Source organism: Grampus griseus, assembly GCF_964374135.1.
Source record: "Grampus griseus genome assembly, chromosome: 9".
NCBI lineage: Eukaryota > Metazoa > Chordata > Mammalia > Artiodactyla > Delphinidae > Grampus > Grampus griseus.
Window position 1 is genome coordinate 22,008,040 of NC_139003.1, and position 12,689 is coordinate 22,020,728.

At 35.6% G+C, this 12,689-nt stretch overlaps 1 protein-coding gene across 2 annotated transcripts in view; it reads left to right on the forward strand.

The window, feature by feature from the left end:
• Window positions 1–12,689, forward strand: part of CEP41 (centrosomal protein 41) — a 42,223-nt gene that overhangs the window by 10,974 nt on the left and 18,560 nt on the right. For both annotated transcript variants that reach the window (XM_082662316.1, XM_082662317.1), the window contains one exon: window positions 1,539–1,602. In XM_082662316.1, coding sequence (XP_082518442.1) covers window positions 1,539–1,602 — 64 coding nt within the window. The remainder of the gene's footprint in view (window positions 1–1,538; window positions 1,603–12,689) is intronic.

The window sequence follows — 12,689 nt, forward strand, 5'->3', positions numbered from 1 at the left end:
TCTGTAGGTACCCCAGTTTTTAAAAATTCTTCCTGGTCTCTGAAGTCCAGAACTCTGACCAATAGATATTCTGTAAGACATTGAAATGTACCCTATTTTTTTTTTTTTTATGCTTTGTGGGTCATTTGAAAAGGTATTTTAATATGTAAATTTATTTTTCAATCCTCCAACAGGACGTGCTGTAGTTAACTATGTTTTCAAGGGCAAGTGACACAGGTTATAAAGTTTGACGTTCTGTTCTAAGGAACTATGTAGTTGCTGTAATATAATCCTCATTCTAGATATTCATTTATTGGTTGAATATCAATAAATGTGCCCACCATGTGCTAGGTACTGGGTGAAAACAAATTTGAGTAAGTTATTGTCCCTGCCTTCAAGGAAATTCTAGACTAGGCAAGAAGGTCGAGGTGTGAACAATAGTACAAGGTGTCAGTACTCTAGGAACCAGAGAGAAAGTACCTAATTCCACCTTGGACAGCTTTATAGAGGAAGTGAAGTGTTACCCATGGACAAGTTGAGGAAAGGCATTCTAGGCAGACATTTGCTATGACTGGAACCTGAGTGAGTGTGGCAAATTTCGGGAACATTTGGGCAGCTTCAACTTGGGAACATGTGGGAGAGTGGCAGAAGATGAAGTGAAGCTGGAAGGGTATTGCCCAGTTTTAATTTCCTTTTCCACAGCTACCAGTTACTGAACATATACTTTTCATACTTGTAGTCCAGAAAAAAGCCTGAGCAATAAAACTGTATTTTGTAATGTTTTTATTCATTAGCCTTCCCTCACTTAATGCCTTTTGAAAATGCCACTGAAATTTAATATGGGTAAACGCCTGGTACTTGGATTCAGAGTTTACTCCCAGAGCGTAGGACAGGGGAGACCTGACATAGCATTTTGCTGACCATAAACTTTCCTTGAGCCCATGATACGCCCCAGCTGCCCCGAGAGCAGATGCCGTCGTGGTGACTTCTGTGGAGCGTCAGACTCAAGGCAAGCAGCGGGTCCTGGCCTGGCAACATCTGGGCACTGTGCTCAGGTCTGCGTGCCACTTTTTAGGGCATGTGTGGATAAAATCTAGAGGGTATCTGAGAAGATGGCCTACAAACCATCATATAAAGAGTAAAATTAAAAAGAACAAGAGAGCTGCCTTTAGTTATTTTAATGGATTGCTTGAGGCAGGATGGAATGGCTTATTCTGGGTTGTACCAGTGGACTGGATGGAAATTAGATCAATTTTGACTCAGTGTTGGAAATAATTTTTAAGAGCTTTTTTTCCTAATTACATAGCGCTATGAGATTATTTTGACAAAATATGGAAATGTTTTGACAGAAACATGATAACCATCTTCACCTGTGGAGATACTGTAGTGTGAAGTGTCCTATTTGAAGGAACGGTTGGCCCTCTAGAGCTCCTTCCATCTTTAAATTCAATGAAATTTTAGCATTTGTTCTAATTTTTAAAGTATCTTATCTCTTTTCCAACTTTGCCACCCTTACCCTTACATTAACCCAATTATTTGTGAATTTTATTATTTTTTAGTATCTGACCAAGAGGATACCACAAAACCCAAGGTATCAGCATGTCAAGTCAAGACTAGACACTGGTAAGTAAAGACTAGAAAATAAAAACTTAAAAAAAATCTAATAGCCGATTATTGACAAAAAACAGCATGTCATGCCTGGTATGAATCACAGCTAAAAGTTTCTTACTGTCTGGGCTGATGTTTTTCTGAGCTCAGGACTTATCTTTGAAAGCTGTTTTTCAGATTATCATTAAAAATCTCCATTCACATAATTGAGCTTACTATAAATTGAGAAACTGATAAAAACAGTATTTAATAAGTTCCAGGACTGAGGCTAATAAGTTCCAGGACGTCAGCCTCTATCTTGGAACACCTTAAGTATCTTCCTTAAAACTGGGATCAATAGATTATACTTGTGCATGTTTGTTCAATTCCATATTTGCACAGTGCAACTACATGCAAATTTATGGGCTACAGGACATGTAAAGATGAGTGTGAATTGTGATTTTTGTAATCAAAGAGCTTAGATTCAAGTGGAGTCAGACAGACTTGAATGAGTAACTAAAATACCAGGCAAAATTAAATTAGTGCTGCAATTCAGGTAAAATGAAATTTAAGAGTGCATTACTGCTTATTTCCATGCTGTTGACATTTTTCAGTGTGATGATGAAAACCACTCCCCAGATCCCTGGTGGATTTTCAGTCTTGTGAGATTTTGGTTGGTTGTTTAGTTTTTTTCAACATCTTAAAGTCTGCTGTGGAAAATCCATCCTATTAAGATGGTTTTGCTAGTGGATAGGGGTACCACATGCCTTTAGCAATACTGAATTTTCTACCAGTAACCTCAAGACAACGGAGAAAATAAACTGGGGTGTTGACTTTGTTTAAATCTCATTCATTTTGTCTTTCTCTTTCCCCAGTCTCCTTCAAAATTACTGTCTTCTGTTATGCATGTTTCCCCAAATAAAATAGACTTAAATTAAATGTTTTAAATGAACCACATTTGCAGATACTATTTCTTGGGACCTTTATTTCAAACATTTTTGTGCTGTACAGATATTTATCCTTGCAAATATCCTGTTTGATGGGAGGTAAAAAATGTTATCTCTGTCTTTGAGGAGGAGGAAATTTTAGTCCAGAGATTATGTGATTTACCTGAAGTTCAGTAAAGGAGATAGAACTAGGATTTGTGTGCAGGATGAGGAAGTTGATGTTGGAGACCTGGTGTGACGTCCTGGGTACTCTCACTTCGGCCACACTGTCCCAGTGCTTCCTCCAGCCTCATTTCTTCTATCACAAATGTCTTCAGCTCCTGCCTCTCTGTCTACCTCCCTTTATTTGCAATTGTGACCCACCTTTCTGGAATAAGTTATTCTGAGAGGGAAGTACTTTGATTAAAAATACCATATTTTCTCTGAGCAGTACGGACAACGTTTTAAAGACTGCTTAATGCATTTCTTTTGGAACCTTCTTAAAATTAAAATTTGTAAGAGCTGAAGTCTTTTTCAGATAAATAGATTTGTCTATAGCTTCATTTTTTTTTTCTCCTGGAAGTTGAATTTTGTGAATGAAAACTGATTTCTTTCCCTTCAATTCCTCAGTTCATAACCAAAGTTTGACTCAATAATGGTGGTACCTGAAATTAATTTCAATTTTTTGGAAATTGGGATATTTCTATCTGCTTTTTATAATACAGAATAATTGCCTATCTCCTTTTATATTTTGAGGTTTTTAATCTAGTATTTTTTCTAATTAAACTTTTTATTTTGAGGTAATTGTAGATTCACATGGAATTGTAAGAAATAAAAGAGATTCCTTGTACCCTTTACTCAGTTTCCTATAGTAACATCTTGCAAAACTGAGCTGCGCTATCCCAACCATGATATTGACATTGATAAATACAGTCTGGCTACAGAACATTTCCATGACCACAAGGATCCCTCATACCCACTTTCCACCCTCACCTGTGCCTTAACCCGTGGCTACCACTAATCTGTTCTCCATTTCTATAGTTTTGTCTTTCACAAATGCTATATAAATGGAATCATACAATATATAAGTTTTGGGATTGGATTTTTCCGTCAGCAAATTCTCTGGAGATTCTTCCAGGTTGTTGCACGTATTAGTAGTTCATTCCTTTTTATTCCTGAGTAGTATTCCATGGTGCATTCCATACATGCACCACAGTTTAACCATTTTCCTATTGAAGGACATTTGAATTGCTTCCCCTTTTTGATTATCACACGTAAAGGTGCTATAAACATTTGTGTACAGATTTTTGTGTGAAAATAAGTCTTCATTTCTCTGGGATTAGTGCCCAGAAGTGCAATTTCTAGATTGTATGGCAGTTGCATTTGTAGTTTTTTAAGAAGCTGCCAAACTGTTTTCCAGAGTGGCTGGACCATTTTACATTCCCACCAGCAGTGTATGAGTGATCCAGTTTCTCCACATCCTCACCAGCATTTGGTGGTGTTGCCATTTTTAATTTTAGCCATTCCGATAGGTGTGTAGTAGCATATTATTGCCCTTGTGATTTGCATTTCCCTAATGACTTATGACGTTGAATATCTCTTCCTGTGCTTATTTGCCATTTGTGTATCTGTATACCTTCTTCAGTGAAATGTCTGTTCATGTTTTTTGCCTGTGTTCCAATTGGATTGTTCGCTTTTTAATTGTTGAATTTTGAGTGTTCTTTACATATCCTACCTACTAGTCCTTTGTTGGATACATGGTTTGCAAATAGTTTCTGCCAGTCTGTAGCCTGTCTTTTCATCCTCCTAACAGGGTCTTTCAAGGAGCAAAAGTTTTCAATTTGGGTGAAGTCCAGTATAGCAGTGTTTCCTTTTATGGATCATGCTTTTGTTGTCAAGTCTAAGAACTCTTTGCCTAGCCTAGGTATCAAAGATTTTCTATATGCTTTTTTCTAAAAGTTTTATATTTTAGGTTTTACATTTAAGTCCATGATACATTTCTGTATAAGATGTGCAACTTAGATTGAGATTAATTTTTTGATTGTGGATGTCCAATTGCTCTAGCACCATTTGTTAAAAAGATTACCTTTCCTCCATTGAATTGGTGTGTTCACCTTTGTCAGAAACAAGTTGGGTATACTTACATGCATCTATTTCTGGGTTCTGTATTCTGTTCCATTGATTTATGTGTCTATCCCTCTGCCAATATCACAGTCTTGATTACTGTAGCTATATAATAAATTGGATACTTAAAATTGGTTAGACTGATTAGTCCCACTTTATTTTTCTTTACAAAATTATTTTAGCTACTCTAATTCCTTTGCCTTTCCATGTAAATTTTAGAATAAACTTGTTTACATTTACAAAGAAATATTGCTGTACTTTTTTTTTTGTATTTATTTTATTTATCATTTATTTTTGGCTGCATTGGGTCTTTGTTGTTGCGCACAGGCTTTCTTTAGTTGTTTCTTTCATCAGCATTGTATAGTTTTCAGCGTATAAATCCTATACATGTTTTGTTAGATTTACACATAAGTATTTACTTTTTTTGAGCAATTGTGAATGGTATTGCATTTTTAATTTTGGTGTCCATGTGTTCATTGCTAGCGTATAGAAATATAGCTTATTTTTTATATTTATCTTGTATCCTGAGACCTTGCTAACTCACTTATTAGGTAAAGGAGAAATTTTTGGGGTAGATTTCTTGGGCTTTTCTATGTAGACAATCATGTCATATAAAAAAAAGGCAGTTTTATTTCTTCCTTTCCAGACTGTATCTGTTTATTTCCTTTTATTGCCTTACTGTACTGGCTAGAACCTCCAGAACTATGTGAAGTAAGAGTGCTTAGAGCGAACATCCTTGTCTTTACCCCAAACTTAGTGGGAAAGCATTCAGTTTTTCATGATTAAGGATAATGTTAGTTGTATCAGGTTGAGGAAGTTTCCTCCTGTTCCTATTTTTCTGAGAGTTTCTATCCTGAATGACTATTGAATTTTATTGAATGCTTTTACCGCATCAGTTGATATAACATATGGTTTTTTTCTTTAGCTTGATAATATAGATTGCTTTGATTGATTTTTAAATATTGTACTAGTTTTGTATCTATAGAGTAAAACTCACTCATGGTGTATAATTCCTATTATATGTTGCTGAATTCAGTTTATTATTTCATTATAGATTTTTATGTTTATATTCATGAGGGACATTGCTTTGTAGTTTTTGGTTTGTTTTTTGGATTGTGTTTGCCTGGTTTTCGTATTATTGTAATATTGGTCTCATAAAATGAGTTGGGAAATGTTCCCTCCTGTTTTCTGGAAGAGATTATATATTATTGGTGTTAATTCTTTCTTAAACATTTGGTAGAATTGTCCAGTAAAACCATTGAGCCTGGAGATTTCTTTTTTGAGAGTTTTTAAATTTTGAATTTAATTTTTTGATAGTTATGGGGCTATTCAAATTGTTTGTTTCATATTGGATGAGTTGTGGGTTTGTGTTTTTAGAGGAAGTAGTCCATTTCATCCAAGTTTTCAAATTTATGTGCGTAGAGTTGTTTGTAGTGTTCCCTTATTATCCTTCTAAAGTCTGTAATATCTAAAGTGATAGTCCATGTTTCATTCCTAATGTTGGTAATTTGTGTCTTTTCTCTTTTTTTTCTTCACTACAGGTTTGTCCATTTTATTGATCCTTTCAAAGAACCAGCTTTTGGTTTCATCAATTTTCTCTTTGTTTTTCTGTTTTAAATTTTATTGTTTTGCTCTTATCTTTATTTCCTTCCTTCTGCTTATTTTGCTCTTGTTTCTAGATTCTTGAGGTAGGAGTTTAGATTATTGATTTAAGAGTTGTTCTCTTTTTTAATGCATGTAGTTAGTGCTGTAAATTTCTCTCAGCACTGATTTAGCTGTGTCTCACAAATTTTGATATGTTGAATTTTCATTTTCATTTAGTTCAGTGTATCTTTTTATCTCCCTTAAGACTTCCTCTTTGATCCATGGATTATTTAGACATGTGTTGTTGTTGTTTTATAAATTATTTATTTATTTATTTTTGGCTGCGTTGGGTCTTCATTGCTGCGCACTGGCTTTTCTCTAGTTGCGGTGAGCGGGGGCTACTCTTTGTTGTGGTGTGCAGCCTTCTCATTGTGGTGGCTTCTCTTGTTGTGGAGCATGGGCTCTAGGCACGTGGGCTTCAGTAGTTGCAGCGTATGGGCTCAGTAGTTGTGGCTCATGTCTCTAGAGCGCAGGCTCAGTAGTTGTGGCGCGTGGACTTAGTTGCTCTGTGGCATGTGGGATCTTCCCGGACCAGGACTCGAACCTGTGTCCCCTGCATTGGTAGGTGGATTCTTAACCATTGTGCCACCAGGGAAGTCCTGTGTGTTGTTTAGTTACAAGTGTTGGAGGTTTTCCTGTCATCTTTCTGTTATCGACTTCCAGTTTGATTCCATTGTGGTTGGAGAATGTACTCTGTATATTTTAACTTTTTAAAATGTATTGATGTTCATTTTATTGCCCAGGATATGGTCTATCTTGGCATATGTTCCATGGACACTTGAAAAGAAGCATAGTTTTGCTTAGTGTGTTCTTTGTTTTGTGCTGATAGTCCGAGACTCCTTTTATCTTTTCCTTTCTAATTAGAGAACTTCCTTTAGCCATTCTTTAGGATAGGTCTGCTGGTGACAAATTCTCTTAGTTTTCATTCATCTGAGAATGTTTTGATTTCCTTTCATTCCTGAAGAGTATCTTCTCTAGGTATAGGATTCTGGGTTGGCAGTTCGTTTCTTTCAGCACTTGAAAAATATTGTGCCACTTTCTTCTGGCCACCTGATTTCTGATGAGAAATCTCCTGTTATTCAAACTGTTTTTCCCATATGGGTAAGGTGTCATTTATCTCTTGCTGCTTTCAAGATTTTTTTTTCTTTAGTTTTCAGAAGTTTAACTATGATATATCTTGGTGTGGATTTCTTTGGGTCTGTCCTGTTCGGAGTTTACTCAGCTTCTATATAAATCTGAAGTTCATGTCACTTGCCAAATTTGAAAAGTTTTCAGCAATTATATTTTGAGTACATTTTCAGCCCCAGCCTCTTTCTCCTCTTTCTGGTACTTTGATGGCATCTCATCACAGTCCAGCAAGGATGGAAATCAAGGCTCCCCATCTGGCCTTTGCTGGCAGTTAAGGGTAGGACATAGCTTTTCTGTGGAATGTGGCTGGAAAAAGGCAGTTATTATCTAATAGTTTTCTGTCTTGCTGTCCTTTGGCTGGAGATAGCAGGCTTTTGTTAGGGACATTTTTGGTCTGTTCATAGGTATTTCTGGGTTTCTGGCTTCTTCAGCTCCAAGTCTAGTGTATATGAGGCAAAAAACAAACAGACAGCACCCAGGTAACTCAGCCATTATGTCATTCCTCGGGTCCTGAGGTCCCTAACCAGTCTGCCTTCCTCTCTCTACCTATTAGAGTCTTCTTATGTTTGTTTTATGTATAATGTACAGGATTTTTTTTAATTGAAGTATAGTTGATTTATAATATTGTGTTAAGTTTCTGGTATACAGCAAAGTGACTCTGTTTTTTATATATATATACTATATATTCTTTTTCAGATTCTTTTCCATTATAGGTTATTACAAGATATTGAATATAGTTCCCTGTGCAATACAGCAGGACCTTGTTGTTTATCTATTTTATATATAGTGGTGTGTATCTGATATTACCAAACTCTTAATTTATCCCATCTAGGATTTTTTTTATTCAATCTTTTTTTCTAATTGGTGTGTTTTCTTAAATTGAGATATAATTTACATATCATAAAATTCAACCTTTAAAAATGTACAATTCAGACATTTTTAGTACATTCACAAGGTTGTGAAACCATCACCACTATCTAATTGCAGAAATTTTTTGTCATCCCATAAAGAAATCCTGTACCCAAAGTAATCATTTCCCATTCCTTACTTTTACCAGTTCCTGGTAATCACTAATCTATCTTTTGTATCTATGAGTTTGCCTCTTCTGAACATTTCATATAAATGGAATCATACAATATGTGACCTTTTGTGTCTGGCTTCTTTCACTTAGCATAATGTTTTCAAGGCTCATCATTGTTGTAGCATGTATCAATACTTTATTCCATTTTATTGCCAAACTATTCTTTTATATAGCTATTTCACATTTTGTTTATCTACTTATCATCTGGTAGATGTTTGGTTTGTTTACGCTTTTTGGCCATAATGCTGTTAAAACATTAGTGTACAAGTTTCTGTGTGAACATACGTTTTCAGTTCTCTTTGTTGATGTACCTAGGAATTGAACTGTTGGTCAGACATTAACTCTGTGTTTAATTTTTTGAGGAACTGCCAAAGTGTGTTCCAAAGTAGCTGTACTTTACATTCCCACCAGCAGTGTAGGAGGGCTCTTTTTTTCTCCACATCCTCAACAATGCTTGTTATTGTCCATCATTTTGATTATAGTCATCTTCGTGGGTGTGAAGTGGTATCTCATTGTGGTTTTCATTTGCATTTTCCTAATGAGTAATGATGTTGAGCACCTTTTAATGTGCTTATTGGCATTTATATAGCTCCTGTGGAGAAATGGCTATTCATATCATTGGTTTTTTAGTTGGGTTATTTGTCTTTTTATTATTGAGTTATAGGAGTTCTTTTACATACTCTGGATAGTAGACACTTATCAGGAGTATAACTTGCAAATATTTTCTCCCATTTTGCGGGTTGTCCAGGGATTTTGTGGTACTTAGCAGGAGGAGTAGAGAAAAGTACATCTACCTCATATTCCTGGAAGCAGAAGTCTCCCAAACTAGTTTTATAATGTCTTTGGAAGGGCCAGAGTATGCTTCATTGCTTAAAACTCAACATATTTTAAAGTCAGTGTGTGAGAAATCTAATTCTAGTGTTCAATTTTTTGTTTGTTTCAGATTTAGAAATTATTTTAAAGTCAGTTTCAGGAAAAGATTTTAATTTTTTTTCTATTTAGTTTTGTGACTTACCTCCCTTTGTATTCGGTACAGTGGCCTATGGGTTATGAGCCAGGATACAGATCCCTTCAAACCTTTGGAGAGCCATCAGGGCTTGAGACAGCCCAAACCTCAGCATTTTGTCCAAATATTATCACTTATATATGTCTGCCATGAGGTGAAAAGTGTGAGGAGTCCTGGTTATGAAAACACCAGAGTTACTTTAAAGGTCAAGTAAAAGTAAGAAACTCCTGTCTGTGGTATGATTTTAAGCTCTGCAGTCAGAGCCGTGGAAATAGGCACGATAATGAGTGAGCATTTCTCATTTCTAGGCTAAATAGATGGGTCTTTAATCTTTTCTTACCAAACAGTGAGCAGTTCAGAGTTAATCACAAGAAATCAAGAATTTCGTGGCATCTCCTGTCTTCACCCAAATCACCTTCTACTGAGCTCTTCAAAGACTGATATCTTCTTCCTGGGTAAAGATAATTTTTTACTTCTATCCTTCTGATGCTACTTCTCTTATAAACTCAAACACCAGTGTATAGCCATGGCTAGAAATATCAGAATTATTTTGAACTTCAAATATTTCTTTTGTTCCATAGGTGCCTGAGTGTATCTTACCAGCTCCCCAGCATTGCCAGACTGTGCCATGAATGGATTATGCTTCCGATGAAATCCCTGACGGCGTTTTGTTCAGTCTCCACCGCAGGGTTCTTGTGTATTCTCAAGCACCCTCTCTGGGTTTCTGCTCTGTAGCACTGCAGGCTGATTAACTTTCCAAACCACAGGGCTCTCCCTTTGTTAGTCTCCTACACTCTTTCATTGCTGGCATTATTCTCTCATTTCAATCTATATTCAATCTAATTTCAAATTTCTTTAGCTTTCTAAAATTCTGTAGACTATCTCCATTCAGTCTTTTCTAGCCTTTTTTTGTTTTTTAGAAATTCACCTTAGTTTTCTTATCTCCATACAAACTAGTCATTTCCTTTTTTCTTCTTAGTCTTTACTTTTCCTGAATATCTGCTAATAGCCTTGATCTTAAGCACTCAAACTCATTATAGACTAAGTACTCTTCATTTTTATTTGGTATTTAATTCTGTTTCTTATGTCAAAGGAAGAAATGTATGTGAAAGCCTTTTACAAACCAGAAAGCACTATGCACTCGTATAACTTATTGAGATTAACAAAGGACCACTGTGCCTCTTTTCAAGCTTTCTGCTCCTTCTGAGCCAAAAGAACTTCTCCGTAGAGGAGGGAAATATTGAAGAAAAATAAAGCAATGGAATTGTCTCTTAGCAACTGAGTTCGTGCCTTATAAATCTTACCCACTTTAGATTACTGCTGCTCAAAATCACTTACTTTTCTTACTGGCTCAGTTCAAATAATGTTATTAAATTATAGGAAAACAAAGGAAAAAATCTAATGAATGAGTCACTCAGTTCGTTGATTGTGCTCTCTTTGCTTAGCACTATTGATATAGTTGAGTTGTGTTTTTCTCTTGATTCCAGTTGTAAAACTTTTTTATATATCTTTTGTTGCAACTTAAATTATAAACTAAGTAGAAGCTAAATACCATCTTATACATTTCTAGGTTACCTGAGTCCTGAAACAATATAGGTCATTTAAGTAGTATGTAACATATATGTACTATATATAAATCAGGTTGGGCATAGCTTAGAGAAAATCAGGTATCCAAAAACTCAAACCAAATTGGGGTGTGATTATTTACATTATAATATAATTCATTATAAGGATTCTTCAGCTAGTAGATCTTCATAGTATTTTTCATTTAGCAAATATTTTTGATTGCCTCCTACACTAGACAATGGAAAGGATAAAGATGTGTGTGTGTGTGTGTGTGTGTGTGTGTGTAAATAGTTGTTTTGAGCTGTCAGTATAATAAGATAGATAAGACTTGCGCACAAATAAGGCAGTACAATGATAAATGCCTTGTGAGTGGTAAGCCGAGTGCTGTAGAAGTTCCGAGGAGGGAAAGGTCACTTCCAGCTGGGTGAGCTATTATGATTACATGGGCAAGGTGACATGTTAGAGAACCAAAGACTAACAGAGAGTTTGTCAAGTTTAGTAATTAAGGCAAGATTGAAGAGGTAGGTAAGATGTTGGTGCCTTCACGAGTAGAGCAAGGAGTTTAAACTTGAGTCAGTAAGTGATGGGGAGCCGCTGACTTTTTTTAATCAAAGTATTGTCTAGGAAAATGTATCTGGCAGTAATGTGTAATTTTAATTTTAAAAAATTAGTCTGTTGATAGTCTTTTAGGTGCCTTACTTTTGTGTAAAACAAAAATGTGTTTATAAATAAGTCAATTATAGAATTGATTCATTTGTATTCTTTTTAAAAGGTAGTCAAAAAACTATTCTCAGATGAAATTAGATCCAGTAAGATGAGCTGCTTAGTTAAGATATAAGCAGTATATGAAGTGGGATAAAATACTACTTTTCATACTTTCTAAACTCATTTTTAGAGATTTTTTTGTGTCAGTTAGTCATTTCTCCAATTGAAGCAATGCAGAAATCCTCCATATTCTTTCCACCCCCCTCTACTTGGATAGAATGAATGGCTGTAATGAAAAGAACTTATCAATAGCCCTCTTAGATTTGTTCTTAATTTAGCCAAGTATTTGTACACCTCTGCAAAAGATTTTGTTTCTCTGCCTTCTCCTTTAGTGGGAAAAATAATCAGTAGGAATGACAACCTACCTCACAGGGTCGTTGTGAGGCTCTGCTGGTATGAAGATGAAGTGTTGTGTAAATACACTGAAAATGTTGAGAACTGACTGAGAAATGGATTTTAGACATGTTGTTAGTGGAAACTGCTATAGATTGGAAATGCAATGTTTTAATAATAAAGACTATATAATAAGGTTGGCTGTTGTTTTCCATTCATAGTATGCCTCAGGGAATTTAGAGCATAAAATGGTTCCCACCCAATACTATAAAGGAAGTAACACTTCCTACATATTTACCTCACAGTGAAATCATGTTTTTAAAACAGCACAGCCAGAGAATGATATGTTTTTGTGAGCCATATTAGAAACCAGGAGGTTGGGAGTACTAATCTTGACTTAGTTACCAACTTGCTGTGTCACTGGACAAGTCAGTGATCCTTTTTGTACCTCAGTTTTTTGACGATTCTGGAAGGAGGCATAAAGCTTCTCCAGCCAAAAGAAACTGACTGCCACATCAACAGCCTGGCACTGTAAGGGACTCAGGAACAT